This window comes from Carcharhinus amblyrhynchos, chromosome 2 (genome assembly GCF_965287045.1).
Source record: "Carcharhinus amblyrhynchos chromosome 2, sCarAmb.v2.hapA, whole genome shotgun sequence".
NCBI lineage: Eukaryota > Metazoa > Chordata > Chondrichthyes > Carcharhiniformes > Carcharhinidae > Carcharhinus > Carcharhinus amblyrhynchos.
Window position 1 is genome coordinate 62,329,838 of NC_137325.1, and position 19,852 is coordinate 62,349,689.

The following is a 19,852-nucleotide window of genomic DNA, read 5'->3' on the forward strand; positions in this document are numbered from 1 at the left end:
TGTAATGTGTCAAAATTCGTAGATGACACTAAGAAGGGTGGAAGAGCAAAGTGTGCAGAGCACGCTGAAAGTCTGCAAATGGATATAGATAGTCTAAGTGAGTGGGCAAGGGCCTGGCAGGTGGACTACAATGTTGGTAAATGTGAGGTCATCCATTTTGGTAGGAATAACAGCAAAATGGGTTATTATTTAAATGGTAAAAAATGCAGCATGCTGCTGTGCAGAGGGACCTGGGTGTCCTTGTGCAGGAATCTCAAGGAGTTGGTTTGCAGGTGCAGCAAGTAACTAAGAAGGCAAATGGAATTTTGTCCTTCATTGCTAGAAGGATGGAGTTTAAAAACGGCGAGATTATGTTGCAGCTGTATAAGGTGCTGGTGAGGCCACACCTGGAGTACTGTGTACAGTTTTGGTCTCTTTACTTGAGAAAGGATGTACTGGCACTGGAGAGGGTGCAGAGGAGATTCACTAGGTTGATTCCAGAGTTGAGAGGGTTGGCTTATGAGGAGAGACTGAGTTGACTGGGGCTATACTCATTGGAAATCAGAAGAATGAGGGGAGATCTTGTAGAAACTTATAAGATTATGAAGGGAACAGATAAGATAGAAGCAGGGAAGTTGTTTCCACTGGCAGATGAAGCTAGAACTAGGGGCATAGCCTCAAAATAAGGGGAAGCAGATTTAGAACTGAGTCGAGGAGGAACTTCTTCATACAAAAGGTTGTAAATCTGTGGAATTCCCTGCTCAGTGAAGCAGTTGAGACTATGTCATTGAATGTTTTTAAGGCAAGGATAGATAGATTTTTGAACAGTAAAGGAATTAAGGGTTATGGTGAGCGGGTGGATAAGTGGAGCTGAGCCCACAAAAAGGTCAGCCATGATCTTATTGAATGGCAGAGCAGGCTCGAGGGATCAGATGGCCTACTCCTGTTCTTAGTTCTTATGTTCTTACGTTTTTATTTGTGACTCCTCACAGCAGTCTATGTCCGAAAGCAAAAATATCTGGACAGTATTCAAGCTTGGGTTGATAAATGGCAAGTAACATTTGCATCACATAAATGCCAGACAATAACCATTTTCATTCAATAAGAAGGAACCTAACCATCTTCTCATGACATTAAATGGCATTACCACTGCTGAATCCCCCATGTTAATACCCTGAGGAGTTACCATTGACTAGAAACTGAACTTGACCAGCATTGTAAATATGTGACAGGTCAGAGGCTGGAAATTGTATGTTGAGTAATTCACCTTCTGACTCCCCAAAGCCTATGTACCACCTACAAGCCACAAGTCATGAATGTGATGGAATATTCTCCATTTTCTCGGAGGAGTGTAGCTCCACAAACGCTTAAGAAGCTTGACATCGTCCAGGACAAAGTAGCCCACTTGATTGGCGCCTCATCCACCAACATTCACTCCCTCTATCACTAACACACAATTGGAGGCAGTATGTACTATCTACAAGATGCACTACAGCAATTCACCAAAGCTCCATCAACAGTAAAACTCTCAATCTGCAAGTTCCCCTCTAAGCCACTCACCATCCTGGCTTGGAACTACAATGCTGTTCCTTCATTGCTTCAGGATCAAAAACCTGAAACTCCCTTCCAAACAGCACTTTGGATATACTTGCTCCATATAGACAAGAAGTTGGCTCTCATGATCAATTAAAGATGGGCAATAAATGTTGCCCAGCCAGTGATGCCGACGTGGTGTGAAAGAATAAATTTTAAAAATCTTGTTTTAACCAGAAGTATCGCTTTGGGCACAATCTAGCATTTTGATATAGGGAGTCAAATGTATTCTGCTTCATTGTATTTAACTGCCCTCCCCAGTGAAAACATGTCACTCCTCTTTCACAAGCAATGGGGACAAATTTACTTCTGCAAGTTCCAATAACAGTAGGCTGAATGTCTTCAAGATCTATTGAAGAACCAACAAATAAATACAAAAATGGTCCTCCCCTTTTGATTTGATTTATTATTGTCACATGTATTAACAAACAGTGAAAAGAACATAGTGTTTCTTGCTCACTATACAGATAAAAACATACCATTCATAGAGAAGGAAACAAGAGAGTGCAGAATGTAGTGTTACAGTTAAAGGTAGGGTGTAGAGAAAGAACAACTTAATGCAAAGTAAGTCCATTCAAAAGTCTGACAGCTGCAGGGAAGAAGCTGTTCTTGAATTGATTGGTACGTGACCTCCAACTTTTGTATCTTTTTCCTCATGGTATAAGGTGGAAGAGAGAGTGTCCAGGGTGAATGGGGTCCTTAATTATGCTGGCTGCTTTGCCGAGTCAGCGGGAAGTGTAGACAGAGTCAATGGATGGGAGGCTGGTTTGCGTGATGGATTGGGCTACATTCTTGATCTTTTGTAGTTCCCAGTGGTCTTGGGTAGAGCAGGAGCCATACTAAGCTGTGATACAACCAGAAATAATGCTGTCTATGGTGCATCTGTAAAGGTTGGTGAGAGTTGTAGCTGACATGCCAAATTTCTTTAGTCTTCTGAGAAAGTAGAGGCATTGGTAGGCTTTCTTAGCTATAGTGTAGGCATGGGGATACCAGAACAGATTGGTGATTTGGACACCTAATAACTTGAAGCTCTTGACCCTTTCTACTTCATCCCTGTTGACATAGATGGGGGCATGTTCTCCTTTCTGCTTCCTGAAGTCGATTACAATCTCCTTCGTTTTGTTGACATTGAGGGAGAGATTATTGTTGCTGCACCAATTTACCTGATTCCCTATCTCATTACTGTTCTCTGTCTCATCATTGTTTGAGATCCGACCTGCTACAACAGTGTCGTCAGCAAATTTGAAAATCGAATTGGAGAGGAATTTGGCCAAACAGTCAAAGGTGTGTAAGGAGTATGATAGGGGGCTGAGAACACAGTCTTGTGGGGCACCAGTGTTGCAGATGATCGTGGAGGAGTTTTTGGGTTCACTGTGGCCTTGCTGTTTGTCCTAATATGAGGGGGTCTGGGTGTAAGGCCTAAGGCCTCCTTCTTCTTTGGATCAGTCTTAATGAACACCAGCCTCATTTCTTTCGAAACCACAGAAAAATTCTTGAGTAACCCAGATCAAGGTTTGTAAGTTTGTTTAGAATCATAGAACCCTACAGTGCAGAAACAGGCCCTTCGGCCCATCGAGTCTGCACCGACCACAATCCCATCCAGGCCCTATCCCTATATCCCTACACATTTACCTGCTAATCCCTCTAACCTACACATCCCAGGACACTAAGGTGCAATTTTAGCATGGCCAATCAACCTAACCTGTACATCTTTGGACTGTGGGAGGAAACTGGTGCACCCAGAGGGAGCCCACACAGACACGAGGAGAATGTACAAACTCCACACAGACAGTGACCTGAGCTGGGATTCGAACCCAGGTCCCTGGAGCTGTGAAGTAACAGTGCTAACCACCGTGCTACCGTGCCATGGCAGAGGAAATCTTTCTCTATTTGTGTTTTAAGTTGTACCCTTCACAAAATGCCAGTAGTAATCTGAGGATTGCAGAATTGCAGCCTTGTTGTCACCACCATATTTGCCATGACTATCTCAGGTATCCAGTTAGAAAATCCTTTTGCTGTTTTAAGATTATCCAGGAGCATATTCTTTTTTCACAAAAATATTCTGCTTTACCCTTTCCACTCTTATTTTGACTCCAAATACAAGATCTTTTGTATTTCTTCAACTCCAAAATTGGTTCAGCGCTAACCCTGCTAACCCACTCCGTCCCACACCCCTAACTCCTTGCAGGGCTACTGTGAGTTCAAGCCTGGTGCTTGAATCTTTTTCTTTTCCATTCATAATACCTCAACAAATCTATCTCTTCCATGGGAGCTACCATTCACCTCTTCCTGAAATCCACTTAGGACCTAACTTGTAACCTGCCAAATAGCACTCCTTGACCCAGTCGTCATAGACATCACAAATTCTTCTCTTTCCTCAGGCAATGGTCTCTTGCTTTCCAAAATAGCATTGCAACCTTTCCCTATGAAAATATCGCTCTTGGTTCCTCCATCATCCTCAGCATTTGCACCAATAATGACCCATTTTTGTTTCATTTTCTCATTCAGCAACATTTTCACCAATTTTTTTTGTAAATCTTGCTCATAGTCCCAGAATTGCGGTCAATACCAAGAATATTCTATCAGGTGATTACTATTCAAATGTTTTCCCTTGCAATCCTTTTTTATCTCTCTGCAGTTTGGTAATTCATCCTCCTCTATTATCTGTCCTACTTCTTTTCCCCTTGTAACCAGTACATCTCCTGTACAAGTTTCTCCATCTGTCCCTATATTCCAATATGTCTCAAAATGTTAATGTGAGCTCCTTCCTATGCCCTACATACACTGCCCTCAAAATTGGTGTGCACGTCACCTTTTTTTAGCCATTATCAGCTACAACGGGAATAGATTCTATATGTAAGCAAAGGATTTCCAATTATTTCCCACCAACTTTGGTACCATGACTCTTGTTTTGCTGTCTAACTGTAAATTAGCTGCGACTTCTTTTAACCAGGTTAATCTTTTAACCAGATTAATCTCTTCATTAGGAGCAATGTCACAGAACAATGTCACATTTGGTATCTCTCTGCAAATATGTTCAGCCTTCAATTCAGTTCACAAATTGGTTTTGTTTTAGTGACGTTTTCTCTTTTTCTTCAACAGGGTCTAAGCACAAAACTATGCTGGAAGCTCGAAATGGTGGGGGTCCAATTAAAGCATTTCCCAGACCGGGCGTTAAAGGGAAAACATCCACCAACAAAGGGGTTACCACCGGCTTGCAGAATAAAACCTTTCACTGTGAAATCTGTGATGTGCATGTCAATTCAGAAACACAACTCAAACAGGTTAGTCTTAAGAACATAACAGAAAAACCTTCTCAATGCTGCATTTTACATTTTGAGATCTATTATTTGTCGAATTTTACTGTTTATTTCAATACAGCACATAAGCAGCCGAAGACACAAGGACAGAGCTGCAGGAAAGCCCCCAAAACCCAAATACAGTCCATATAACAAGCTCCAAAGGGGTACCAATGCACTTGCGGTAAGCGCATGCATAAATGCGGTAAGCTCAGATAATTAAATCGAACACCCATATTATTGCATGCTCAGAAGTTTCTTAAGGTAGGCAGGCAGATGCATATCATCATATGGCAATAAGCAGTAAAAATAGTGGTCTTTAGTAGCTTATTTTTCACACAATGATAATACACCACATACTGATAATTGCATGAGAAAATTGGTTTGATTTTTCAGATATAATGTCTTATTTTGCTTTAATGATCAAGCTAAGTGCTGTAGGAATTCAAACCCAAAGTTTAGATTGCAGTGTAAGTTTTGACATATGAGTCACTTAACCTATCTCTATCAAAAGAGAAATGAGACAAGATCATCCACTGCCACCGACCCAGTGTGATGTCTTTTTCAATATTGTGCTGGATAGCGTCATAAAGGATTGTCAATTCTCAACATTTCTGAAAGAATTGCAGTGATTTTATTCCATAGTTGATATTATGTTGCTGCCAGATTCATCTGAACAATAAAATGGGATGAAGAGTTCCCCCAACCATGTTATTACGAATGTCTTGAATGGTTTGAATCTAAAGAAGGGAGTTAAAAGGAATAGATTCCAAGGCAGACTGAGCACCCATCCCAATTGTAGATTCAAATTGGTATGTGTGCATCTTAATGAATATCAAATCATTCTGCACACTACCCACCAAATTCTGAAACAGCTTAAGTTTGCTATACTTAACATTTCCAAATAACTCTCCTTGATTCATAAGGCATCCATAAGGTTTCCCTTTAACTTTAGCTCAGATGCAAGATCGAGGACCAGGACCTGAGGTGGATTTGTGGCAAATGGAGAAATGTCTGAATATTCTCAAAAGGGACAAAACTGCTTGGTAGCATATCATTTTGCTGATTCCCACACATGTAGATCTAATCAAAGGAAATAGCAATGATCAAACCTGGTGGCTAGCATAAGCTTAGATATCCGAAGTATCAACATAGTTGGTACGTTGCAGATTTCTCTCATAGGGTTTTACATCATAATGAATCAGATGTCAATAACATAGCTAATGAGGTTTGAGAGCTGTGTTCAGGTTTGCTTACTATTGTAGTTGGCCTGCAAAGAGACAATCAGCTGCTACTGAAACTCCAAATCCAACAGGGAGATGCACCAATTCCTTTTCATTTAGAGAAATGGCCATCAAGACTAGGTCAACATTTGTTGCCCATCCCAAATTTTTCTTCAGAAATGGTGATGTGTCACCTTCTTAAACTCCTACATTCTATGTGGTGAAGGTGTATCTACAGATAGTGAGTTCCAGGATCTTGATCCAGCTGTGTTGAAGGAACAGCAATATATTTTTAATTCTGGATGGTGTACAGCTTGGATGGGAAGTTGCAGATGGTAGTGTTCTCCTGTGCCAGGTGGCCTAAGTGGGACCAGTCATAATTTTATAAGGTGCTGTCAGAGTAGCCTTGGCAATTTGCTGCACTGCATCTTGTCTGTGGTACACTCTGCCACAATGCATTGATGGTAGAGGATATGCACTTTTAAAGTGATGAATGGAGTGCCAATAAAGAAGTGTAGCCTGTTAGTTATCGCAAGCCAGGTGTTGCTGCATGTGGGCAGGCCTGTACTGTTGTATTATCTGAGCAAGTGTGAATGGAATGGAACAGTGTGCAATTATCAATGAATATTTCATTTCTTACGTTATGATGGAGGGAATATCATTCATGAAGCAGTTGAAGATGGGTGGGCATAGGACACTGCCCTGAGGCACTCCTGCAATGATGCCTGTGACTAAAATGATTGGCCTCCAATGACCACAATCATCTTCCTTTGTGCTGGATATGACTCATTGTGGTCTGATTCTCATGAACTCCAGTTTTATTAAAACTCTTTAATGCTACACTTATCAAATGCTGCCTTAATATTAGGGGCAGTCATTTTCACCTCATCTCTAAATCTTTGTCTTTTTGACCATCATTGAATCTCACTGGAATGAGTTCTGAAGTTGAGTGGTCCTGGTGGATCTCAAGTTGAGCATTGATGGACAGTTTATTAGTGAGTAAATGCAGTTTGATAGCATTATCAATGACATCTTCCATCACCTCATTGATGACTGGGATAGTCTAATGGGGCAATTATTTGCCATACTGGCCTTGTCCTACTTTCTGTGGCAGTGTCACATCTGGGCAATTCTCCACATTGTTGAGTGGATGCCAATGTCACAGCTGTACTGAAGCAGTTGGCATGGCTAGTTCTGGAGCACAGGTCTACATGACTATGTGAGGATGTTGTCAGTGCTTTTAGCTTTACTGTATCCACTGCACACAGCCATTTTCATATCGCATGGAATAAATCAAAAATTCTGAAGACTGGCATCTGTGAGGAAGGGGACTTCAGGAAGAGGCTGAGAGCATAGAATGATAGAATCATAAAAACCTTACAGTGTAGAAGGTGACCATTTGGCCCATCAAATCTGCACCAACAACAGTCCCAGACAAGCCCTATCCCTATGTGTCCTGCTGATGCCCCTGTCACTAAGGGGCAATTTAACATGGCCAATCCACCTAACCTGCACATCCTTGGATTGTTGGGGAAAATCAGAGCACCTGAAGGAAACCACCCAGACATGGGGAGAACATGGATTTTCCTCACAGTCACCCAAGGCTGGAATTGAACCTGGGTCCCTGGAGCTGTGAGGCAGCAGTGCTAACCACTGTGTCACCATGCCATTGGATTGATCACCCACTCAGTATTTCTGATTGAAGATGTCTTTTCTTTGCACCCATGTGCTTGGCTCTGCCATCAATGAAGATAGGCATGTTCATGGAGTCCTCTTCTCCAATTAGTTGTTCAATTGTCAACTACCATTCACAGATGAATATGCCAGAATGGCAAAGCTTTGATTTGACCCATGGGGCTGAAATCTACCTTGTGTAAGTGGGATTGTTTTCATTCCACGGCGATGTGGCCACAGTCATTAATGCAATGCCATCACACAGATCAGCAATAATACTGTGTCGAAAATCGGGAGTCCTTCCCCATTTTAAAACAAGCAATTAATAGATACACTTAAGCTTATTTGCAGTTTAGTCAGCTGCAATATTATATACTTGATGCAATAATATAGTTCCATCATGTGAAACATGCCAGGTGGGAATCTTGTTTTCTTTATAGATATCAAGGGTGGATTTCAAGGCTGGAGTTGTGTCTGTGCCTGACTTCAGCAGGAGATACTGCTGGTAGTCTTTTGACTGACTGCTCTTGGAAGTTCCAGAATCCATCAGAGGTCTTAAATATTATACTGTCTGCAAAAATGTTGGCATTGCTACTCTGTGCAATAACATCTGGTTTCTTCCCACAGTCCAAAGAAATGTGTAGGTTAGGTGGATTGATCATGCTAAATTGCCCCTAGAGTCCAAAGAAATGTAAACTAGGGGATTGACCATGCTAAATGTGTGGTGTTACAGGGTTTCTAAAAAAAAAATATTTTTATTGGTTTATTTATTTTGTGTAATAATCAATGGAGATATATTTTATGAATGGTCTGACCTGAATGTATCTTAAAATGAAACCAGAGGAGGGACAGGGTTTGGACATTTGTGATGTTAAGAGCGGAGGAGCAAGTTTTCTGATGATGAAGGAGAACAAGGAAATAATGAGTGAGGTGAGAAGAAGTTTCCACAATGGAGTTACTAGAAGCTCTGGAGGATTAAAGCCCACCTGACATGAGAGGATGACTCATAGGGAGTCGTCAACAAACCTTATTTGTTACTCTAGTCATCACTTGCTCCTTTTCTCATCCAGACGTCAAGAGTCAATGACAGTTACAACCTGATGCTCCACATTTCCCTATATCAACAAAGTTAAGTTTGAAACACATATGGATTTTTTTTTGCCTGCCAATGTTCCTGAAATCTTCCCATCAATAAAATTACCCAGGGATAAATAAAAATTGGAACTCACCTGTGTCAGTGTTTCCAAATATTTATAAGCAGCATCAAAATCTTCTTCCTGCTGTTGCTAGTAGCCCATAGCTCCTCATGGATGCCCACTTTTGAGCCACTAGATCTGTTCTGAATATATTGCTTTGGCATGATGATGGTGCCACTCAACATCATGCAGGGTGTGTTCAGTGTCAAAGCGGGACTTTATCTCCACAAGCTTTGTACAGTTGCGACACTTGCAAATGCTTACATGGCTAAAAGCTTTTGGTTCAGGTGGATTAGTCAGGATGAGATCAAGTAGGTTTTTTCTCTTGTTTATTCTCTCGGCACTTGCCAGGTGCCCAGTCTGGAGACGTATCCTTCAAGACTTGGTCAGTATGGTCAGTGGTGCTCTTGAACCACTTCTGGTGATGGGCATTGAAGTATTCCAGCCCAAGGACATTTGTGCCCATGCTGTTTTCAGTGCTTCATTTAAATGTGTTTAGCATAGAGGAGTACTGATTCATCAATTGAAGGAGGTTGGTGGATGGTAATCAGCAAGAGATTTCTTATCCATGTTTGACCTGATGACATGAGGCTTCATGGGATCTAGAGAGACTATTGAGGATTCTTGAGGACGCTCTGTCCCAACTGTACACTCCTGTGCCTCCATTTCTGGTGCGTTTGTCCTGCCAAAGAGACAGGACAACCTCAGGGATGGTAATGGTGGTGCCTGGGTACTTAGCCAAAAGTAATGACTCTGTGAGTATCTCAGGCAGTCACATGACTTGTTTGCAGGACAACTTTCCCAATTATCTCATTAGTACCCAGACATTAGTGAGTTAAATGGTGAATGATGTATGCATACACAGTGTGTTAAAAGGATGATGTCAGCATGTGTTATGGTAAGTTGTGCTGCTAACTAAGCTGATTGTGTGGAGCTTTACATATCTGCTACATGCTTAGTTCCCATTCCTACTGCAATGGATTCAGGGTCCTTCTTCCTGGCCCCACCGTGGCGGAGGTCACAGCACTGTAGTGCTGCCTTCATGATGTGGATATGCTGGCGTTGGACTGGGGTAAACACAGTAAAAAGTCTGACAGCACCAGGTTTTAGTCCAACCGATTTATTTGATAGTAATCTCACTAGCTTTTGAGGGGTTTCCCTCTTCTTCAGGTGAATGGAGAGTTCTGGCCTCAGACAGAGCGTATAAAGCACAGACAGTTTACAGATTACTGATTAGAATGTGAATCTTTACACCTAACCTGCTGTTCAAGTCTTAAAGTGGCTGACAATGTGTGTGGAAGGAGCACTGATCACAGGTTAAAGAGAACCCACTCAGGGCAACCTATAACACAGATTACGCTGAGAGACTTTGCCGTCGCACCTCTCTCACACTCCTCAACCACCTCATACACCAGCTTTACAGCAAACGCCACACCCTGGAAACTAAAATGGAATACATATTCTCAACTTGTGCTCAGGATGCTGACCAACTGCGAAACTCTGCCAAGCAGATGAGACAAAGAAACTACACCACCTACATGCACACCAAGAACAGGAAACTTGAAAACCTCGGCGTCACCACCAGCAACAACCAAGCCTCCCCCGGCACCACAGTAGAAAACAGCAGGGAGGTCTATTGTCAACTTGTCGGACTACACACTTCAACCAGATGAAATCGAAGTTCTCAGCCGAGGGATCAATTTCTGCCCCACCACCAAAATGGACCCCATCAGTCTCGCAGCGGACACAGAGGAATTCATCAGGCGAATGAGGCTGCAGGAATTCTTCCACAAACCCCAAGAGGCCTACAGTGAACACAATGAGACAGCCGATGAACCAGAACAGCCGACAGAGAGATCCACAGTGCAACAACCTAAGAGGAAGGAATCCAATTGGACTCCTCCGGAAGGCCACTGCCCTCGACTGGACATGTATGCCCAAACCATCAGGAGGTGCGTTAACACCAGATTCATCAGCCGCACTCACAAGACAGCCCCGAACATCACCCGAGCACAACGCAATGCCATCCACGCTCTCAAGACAAACTGCAGCATTGTCATCAAACCAGCAGACAAAGGAGGGGCCATCATCATACTGAACAGAATGGATTACTTCAAAGAAGTGTACCGACAACTAAACAATGAGGAACACTACAGACAGTTACCCACAGATCCGACCAAAGAACACACCCGTCAACTCAACAATCTGATCAAGACCTTTGATCCGGACCTTTAGAGCACCCTCCGTGCTCTCATCCCACGTACTCCCCGCATTGGAGATCTCTACTGCCTCCCAAAGATACACAAGGCAAACACACCTGGCCGTCCCATCGTATCGGGCAATGGGACTCTGTGTGAGAACCTCTCCGGCTACGTCGAGGGCATCCTGAAACCCATTGTACAAAGAACCCCCAGCTTTTGTCGCAACACTACGGACTTCCTACAGAAACTCAGCACACATGGAGCAGTTGAACCAGGGACACTCCTTGTCACAATGGATGTCTCGGCGCTCTACACCAACATCCCCCACAATGATGGCATTGCTGCGACTGCCTCAGTACTCAATGCTGACAACTGCCAGTTTCCAGATGCAATTTTACAACTCATCTGCTTTATCCTGGACCACAATGTCTTCACCTTCAACAACCAGCTTTTCATCCAGACACACGGAACAGCCATGGGGACCAAATTTGCACCTCAATATGCCAACATCTTCATGCACAGGTTCGAACAAGGCTTCTTCACTGCACAGAATCTTCAACCGATGCTATACACTAGATACATCAATGACATTTTCTTCCTTTGGCCTCATGGTGAACAATCACTGAAACAACTATATGATGATATCAACAAATTCCACTCCACCATCAGACTCACCATGGACTATTCCCCAGAATCAGTTGCATTCTTGGACACACGCATCTCCATCAAGGACAGTCACCTCAGCACCTCACTGTACCGCAAGCCCACAGACAATCTCACAATGCTCCACTTCTCCAGCTTATATCCTAAACATGTTAAAGAAGCCATCCCCTATGGACAAGCCGTCCGTATACACAGGATTTGCTCAGATGAGGAGGATCGTGACAGACACCTCCAGACGCTGAAAGATGCCCTCATAAGAACAGGATATGGCTCTCGACTCATAGATCGACAGTTCCAATGCGCCACAGTGAAAACCGCACCGATCTCCTCAGAAGACAAACACGGGACACAGTGGACAGAGTACCCTTCGTCGTCCAGTACTTCCCCAGAGCGGAGAAGCTACGACATCTTCTCCGGAGTCTTCAACATATCATTGATGAAGACGAACATCTCGCCAGGGCCATCCCCACACCCCCACTTCTTGCCTTCAGACAACCACACAACCTCAAACAGACCATTGTTCGCAGCAAACTACCCAGTCTTCAGGAGAACAGTGACCACAACACCACACAACCTTGCCACAGCAACCTCTGCAAGACATGCCGGATCATCGACATGGATACCATCATCACACGTGAGAATACCATCCACCAGGTACACAGTAAATACTCTTGCAACTCAGCCAACGTTGTCTACCTGATACGTTGCAAAAAAGGATGTCCCGAAGCATGGTACATTGGGGAGACCATGCAGATGCTACAACAACGGATGAATGAACATTGCTCGACAATCACCAGGCAAGACTGTTCCCTTCCTGTTGGCGAACACTTCAGTGGTCACGGGCATTCAGCCTCTGACCTTCGGGTAAGCATTCTCCAAGGCGGCCTTCACGACACACGACAGCGCAGGGTCGCTGAGCAGAGACTGATAGCCAAGTTCCACACACATGAGGACGGTCTCAACAGGGATCTTGGGTTCATGTCGCACTATCTGTAACCCCCGTGACTTGCCTGGGTTTGCAAAACCTCACTTACTGTACTGTCTGGAGACAATACACATCTCTTTAACCTGTGATCAGTGCTCCTTCCACACACATTGTCAGCCACTTTAAGACTTGAACAGCAGGTTAGGTGTAAAGATTCACATTCTAATCAGTAATCTGTAAACTGTCTGTGCTTTATATGCTCTGTCTGAGGCCAGAACTCTCCATTCACCTGAAGAAGAGGGAAACCCCTTGAAAGCTAGTGAGTTTACTATCAAATAAATCGGTTGGACTAAAACCTGGTGTTGTCAGACTTTTTACTGTGCTGCCTTCAGGCAGAGAACTGAAATAGGAGACAATATGATTAGTGCCAGATCAAACCTGTGCTTTTGATAACCCAATGATCAGCCATGCTCCCCAATTGGGGGTGGCATGATGGCACAGTGGTTAACACTGCTGCCTCACAATGCCAGGGACCTGGGTTCAATTCCAGCCTTGGGTCATTGTGTGGAGTTTGCACATTCTCCCTGAGTCTGTGTGGGTTTCCTCCGAGTGTTCCAGTTTCCTCCCACAGTCCAAAGATGTGCAGGTTGATTGGCCATGCTAGATTGATCCTTGTATCAGAAGGATTAGCACAGTAAATATCTAAGATTATGAGAATGGGGCCTGGGTGGAATTGTGGTTGGTGCAAACTCGATGGGCCATATAGCCTCCTTTTGCACTGTAGGGACTCTATGATTCAATGAAAGGTCACCAGAGTCAAGGTGATTGCTAGATGGTCAACATGACAATAGTGATTTGGAACTGAGTCAACTCCTTGTGATAGACTGAAATTATCAATATTTGATCTAGGCAGGCTCACAATGCTCCAGGGCGCAATTAATCATTGTCCAGTCAGCCTGACTCAAAAACAGGGCTGAGAGCGACGGGCCTGTCTTTTGGAGTTGTAAGTCTCCCTGTTTGGTTCCAGTTAATACCATAAGACAGTGCCTGAATGGATAAAGGGCTTGGATGAAGGTACGATTTTCTGACTGGTTAAATTTCAGCAGTGCTCTTGTACATATGGGATCCATAATATTTGGCTTTGCTAACCTTTACCTCAGCTTTTACATTAATTACAGGGAGAGTTGGTAGTCCAGTGGTTATATCTCTGAGCTAGTAATGCAAAGCCAAGACTAATAATGGTTAGGGAATATATACTTAGATCCCACGATGGCAACTAATTAATTTTTAATTAATAAACAGTTAATAAATCTGGAATATAAAGCTAATATGTCAATTGTTGTAAAACACATCTGAAATCGTTTAGGGAAGAAAATCTACTGTACTCTGCTGCTTTTGGCCTGGTCTGGCCTACATGTGACTCCAGATCCATAGTAATGCTATTGACTCTTAACTGCAGTCTAAAATGTCTTAGCAAGTCACTCAGTTCAAGGACAATTAGGGATGGGCAACAAATGCTGACCTGGCCAGTGATGCCCACATCCCATAAAAGAATAAAGAAATAAAAAGTCTGCACACTTTTGGTGGGATTTTCTGGTCCTGTCCACCCCAACACTGGAAATTCACACCCAACACACCTTTTACTGGCCCATCAATTCTGCAGTTGGTGGGACTGGAAATATGTGGCAAACAAGGGAAATTTTCCAGCCCTTCACACGGGCAGGATTTCCTGGTCCCACAGTAGTGGCAGAGATTCTACAATATCATAGAATCCTTACAGTGCAGAAGGAGGCCATTTGGCCCGTTGAGTCTGCACCGACCACAATCCCACCCCAGGCTCTATCCCTCAAATGCCACACATTGACCCAGCTAGTCCCTCTAACCTACACATCCTGGGACACCATGGGCAATTTATCATGGCCAATCAACCTAACCTGCACATCCTGAGACTGTGGGAAGAAACCAGAGCACCAGGAGGAAACCCACACAGACATGGGGAGAATGTGCAAACTCCACACAGCTAGTGACCCAAGCTGGGAATCAAACCCAGGTCCCTGGAGCTGTGAGGCAGCAGTGCTAACCACTGTGCTACCATACTGCCTGAAGGATTGAGGGATTACATTATAGAATGTCATATTTGAATAAGCGCCAAATTCTCCATCTTTTCTGCAGTGGCAGCAAGTTGTGAATGGCTGGTAAGAATGTGCCAAGAGACTGCGTCAGTTTGGATCTCTCAATAACTTGATGTGTAGACTGTTGAATCTTTGCAGGTTTCAGGACTCTAATTGACTAGAAAACAACTTTCAGTGAAATCACAGAACTAAGAGTTTTATTTTGATAATTTATTTAGTACCTCAGTTGATGGCATACTCTGGAATATATTATTATTTTCCAATAAGGAACCAGCCCTTTATCCATAAGCGAGGTTAAGCATGGCAGAGAACATTTTCACTCTGTGCAACAGATTAAAAGGATGAAAACAAATCAGTAGTTTGTTTTACATTTCTCCCAATTCTGAAAGAGAAATATAAAATGTGCTGCTAAAGTCACCTGACGAAGGGACTAACCCCAAAGCTTGTGAGTATATTATCAAATAAATAGGTTGGACTAAAACCTGGTGTTGTCAGACTTTTCACTAGTCCAAAGATGTGCAGGGTTAGGGTTGATTGGCCATGCTAAATTGACCCTTAGTGTCAGGGGGACTAGTTGAGGTAAAATTCATGGGGTATGAGGATAGGGCCTGGGTGGGATTGTGGTCAGTGCAGACTCGATGGACCGAATGGCCTCCTTCAGCACTGTAAGTTCTATGATAACTATGAAAATAATTCAAATTCTAGCATTGAAGTGATCCTGATCAAATTTTGATTGACCATCAATTCACTAAATTGTTGGTAGGACTGAATGGCAGTAAAATTTTCCACTCATCAAATAAGAAAAATAGCATTTGCATTAAACAAAAATGCTTTCTTTGTATTTGAGTTCTTACTTGACTTTTTGAGGTGGAGATGTATTTAATCTTTATATAACTGCTGATTAAGTTAAGGGAGCTTTCCCAACTGGCATTGAACAGGGAAAATTAATTTCTTTGAAGAATTTGGAGTCCATTCCTTTATCTTTCAATGTGTCTAGACACTTTTTGATCCTGTGTAACTGTAATGACTTGTCATGAATCAATGCTGGCTTGCCATGCCCACCCTTTGGGAATTCAATTTCAGTGTGAATGCTGCATCAGCCAAATTACATTTTATCTTTTTTTTAAAATCGAAGCTTGGAGAAGATATAAATGACTGTTCAGTAATTGGTTTTGTTGTGAATAAATAAGGTATATAATATTGCTTGATGTCTTTTTATCTTAGAACAGCCTTTTCATTGCTGAAATGAACTTAAGAAGGGCTGGAATTCTCCAGTCTCGCATGCCTCGCTACAGCTACCAGTGAGAATGGAGAATTTGGTGTTCAGCCAAATCTCCATTCATGGCAGCAGGAATCCCACCCATGGGCAAGGTTGGAGAATCCCGGCCAACGTATCATATTTAAAATACTTCTGCATTATCAAAGCTCGATTAATGATGTACATCCAGTTAGTGCTTTATGTACAAGAATATTTTTGAGATCTTTATTCTAACACACTTCACTGCAGTGTTCTCTTTTACAGGTGAAGTTGGCCTTTCAAAAGGAACTTACTAAGCCACTGGCTGCTCGCCTTTTACCAAACCCGTTTGCTGCAGCAGCGGCAGCTGCAGCTGCAGTGAATTCACCGTTTGCTTTGCGCTCGGGCCCAGCAGCCACTCTATTCCAAACAGCAGCCCTTCCTCCGGCTCTCCTTCGACCAGCCCCTGGACCTATACGGGCAGCACATACTCCAGTTCTATTTGCTCCTTATTGACCTGCCTATTGTACAGGAGAGAACATTAGGGAAGTAATAATAAAGTACTGCAATAATTCAAACAGGGAACTATGCAGTGATAATCATGGAACTAAATAACATGGAAAGACACTTGCTCTTGCAGTAATCCACGCGGACTTTGAATGGCTGCACCTTTATTCAGCAAAAAGAAGCAAAGCAATTCTTCCATAGGAAAATCTATTACACAGATAATATGAGTAGTTTCTTGTGCTGTAGAAATGTATAGAGTCTGCAAACTACCCATAACAATCAGCCTTTTTACACAGTATTTTCATGTAATGTTTCCATGTCTTGTGAATAGTCTGTAAATGTGTGTAAGGGCATTAACCTAAGTCTTATATGTACATTTAATTTCTTTCTGTAGGATGAAACAAAAACAAAATGGGACACTGTGACAATTGTTTTCATTAACTGTCAGCACAGTCCAGCAGCTTGCTGCCCTGCTATTTACCCAACTATAAACTTGTAAATTGTGTCTTGTGAATTTGTAGTTTTGTGCTGTATATCTCTGATGTAATAATCTGTCTAATATGATTTGCAAATGTTGGAAGGAATGAAATAGCAGATCAGATGTGTTTAATTTTTAAGCATCCGAGTGAATTATATTCAGGAAGGTGCGTGGCTGCCTTCATGGAATTCAGCGTGTATTTATTTTGAGCAGAGGTAAAACCAAGTATTAAGAGGGACAGACCCCCTAACTATCATACATCTTCTCGTGCAGCTCAATTAAGAATTTTATAAAGCAGTGTCTTCAAGTGTAGTTTTCCCACAATAGGTGACTAAATTGTGATTGTGTTTACTTTGAGTTTGCCAGAGCTGAATTAATTTGAATTAATCTGAAATAATAAACTTATTTTTGTGGGGGTGACAGGTATCTTGCCAACCAATCAGAGAACCAGTTTCAGAGATGGGGACCCTGTCAATCCCGTGGGGGAGGCCCAACGGAATCAAATGCCCATTAGGCATTTAAGTTTCCACTGTCAGGCCTCCCCTGCATTTAGGATCCTTGTAAGAAGTTGCACAACACCAGATCAAAGTCCAACAGGTTTATTTGGAATCATGAGCTTTCGGAGCACTGCTCTTTCATCAGGTGAGTCTCACTAGTGTTGTGAGACTTCTTACTGTGTCGACCCCAGTCCAACACCGGCATCTTCCCACTTTGGATCCTTGACAGCAAAAGCCCTGCCCATGAAGAGCTGCTTTCCATCTGCTCATTGCTGCTGGCACCACTGCACCCATCAGAGATCCACAAGTATCTTGGAACCACAGAGCAAAGGTGAGTGAGGGTGGGATGGGGGTCACAGTGTTGGGAGGTCTCAGGATACAGGGGGCAGGGGAGTTAGAGGCAAGGGGAGAAGGTGACTTTCAGCAGCAGCACACTTCCCGACACTGGGTTTTCAGAACAGATGTCAAGTGCTTGACAATGAGAGGCGCTCCAAGGACCCAACAGAATTTGCTGGGTAAGTTTCAAAGGGTGTGGGAAATTTGTGGGGCCACTGCTTACTGCCTGAGTCACCATTAAATTGTAATGGGCTCAGGCATAATGAGTATCAATTGTTTCATTAAAAATCAGTCCCATTGACATCCTGCTGCCAGTTCTACATCTCGCTGGGAGACTGATATGAGGACTCTCCCCTGATTAAATGGGCTTACTCGCCATGATTCCCACTGCGATGAGCCACATTAAATCTAGTCCAGTATTTCTATTCAAATGAGTTGTTACACTGAATAAAACAAAAGTGAAAGATGTTTTCAATGCCTATGCTGATTTCTCAGTTTATATTTTTACATCCTTTCTGTTCAACAGCTAGTTGCAACCAGTTTGAATGAATTCCAGATACATGATGAAGCCATTTCTAAGTCTGATGCTTTAATGTCTTCTTTCATAATTTGTCTGTATGACTTATATGGTGCACATTTTGGTTTTTTTTATGTCTCTCCATTTGGACATTGAGTTTACAGTACCGCCATGCAATGTCACGTACTTCAAAGGAAAGTCTTTAATAGACTTACCTCTGTTTTAACTTCCCTATTCATTCCAGCCTTTTCAGACCTAAGCATAAATGTTCACAGCACAACAAAGCTAGGGAGTCATTTTGCACATTCTAGCTGTTAAAGCCCGCAGCTTTATTGCAGACTATTAGTAGTTTAGCCAAGTGTAAATTGTGACAAGAAAATGATGTTTCTATGTACAGTAATGTCATTAAAAGCTTTCTCAACCTTGTATGTATCATCAGTGATCACCAAAATCACTACTGCAAATGAAACTGATAGCTCAGGACTAAATCTTTAAAGGTGATGTAAAAAGGTTTGCTGAAATAGAAAATAATTTGTTAATAAAGTATTAGTATTAACCAAAAATATACTGTGTTTATTGTAAATGATGTTGATAACTGCAAGACATTTGAATGGAAATGGTAACAGTTGTTTCACATAGAAAGCAAACTAAAATCCTGCTGTACAGAGTACATGTGTAATCTTCTAACTTGAAAATCTTTGAAATGTGTTTAGTTCACATAAGACACTTGCATGAAAAATAACACTTGACAACAACCATAGAATAAATCAAATTTATATATATTTGAATAAGAAATAGACGAAGGAATCCACTGAAATCTTAAAATACCCAGCAGATAGTTAAACATCAACTGACTGATGCTTGGTGACTTCCTTTAATCCTTTGCTGTGTAGTTCTGTTATATTTAATTTCCAAATATTCAAATTAAAACCTGTTCCAGTCTGTATTGTTTTGTGTTAATGGATGTACTTTTATGCAGCATACAATGTAGGTGAAATCAGTATGAAATGTCTCATGCTTTTATATACCGTTGTTGCAAAAGACAACCCCACCCAACTTTGGATTGAAGATTTGAGAGGTGACAGTCTGGATTACGATTGAAGTGAAAAATTCTGCACTATTTTAAGAGATAATTTACGATTTTCCTGCAATAACTAACAGCCTAAATTTGGGATGTTAAACTCTTAAAGTGGTCAATTTATTATATGATGCTGAACTCTGAACCTGGTGATGAAAGATTGGCTTTTGAAATGTCCAAAACAAGGAGGTGGAGTACTGAACTCTTGAGCTGCAGACAGATTAAGAAAAAAAGCTGAAAAAGTAAAAGCAGATTATACTAACTGTACTTGCAATACATTGCATCTTGCAAAAATTCCTCTAACAGTCTTAGCTGCT

The 19,852-nt window shown here is 42.2% G+C and overlaps 1 protein-coding gene across 6 annotated transcripts in view; it reads left to right on the top strand.

Annotated features, from left to right (window-relative positions):
• The window catches only part of LOC145354925 (zinc finger protein 385D-like), a 553,654-nt gene extending 534,685 nt beyond the window's left edge, over nt 1–18,969 (top strand). For 4 of the 6 annotated variants that reach the window (XM_080206587.1, XM_080206578.1, XM_080206605.1 and 1 more), the window contains 3 exons: nt 4,675–4,856; nt 4,954–5,076; nt 16,408–18,969. In XM_080206587.1, coding sequence (XP_080062713.1) covers nt 4,675–4,856; nt 4,954–5,076; nt 16,408–16,638 — 536 coding nt within the window. In that variant the 3' untranslated portion in view covers nt 16,639–18,969. The remainder of the gene's footprint in view (nt 1–4,674; nt 4,857–4,953; nt 5,077–16,407) is intronic. The other 2 variants (XM_080206596.1, XM_080206613.1) reach the window with 2 other exon arrangements.
• The last annotated feature ends 883 nt before the right edge of the window (nt 18,970–19,852 follow it).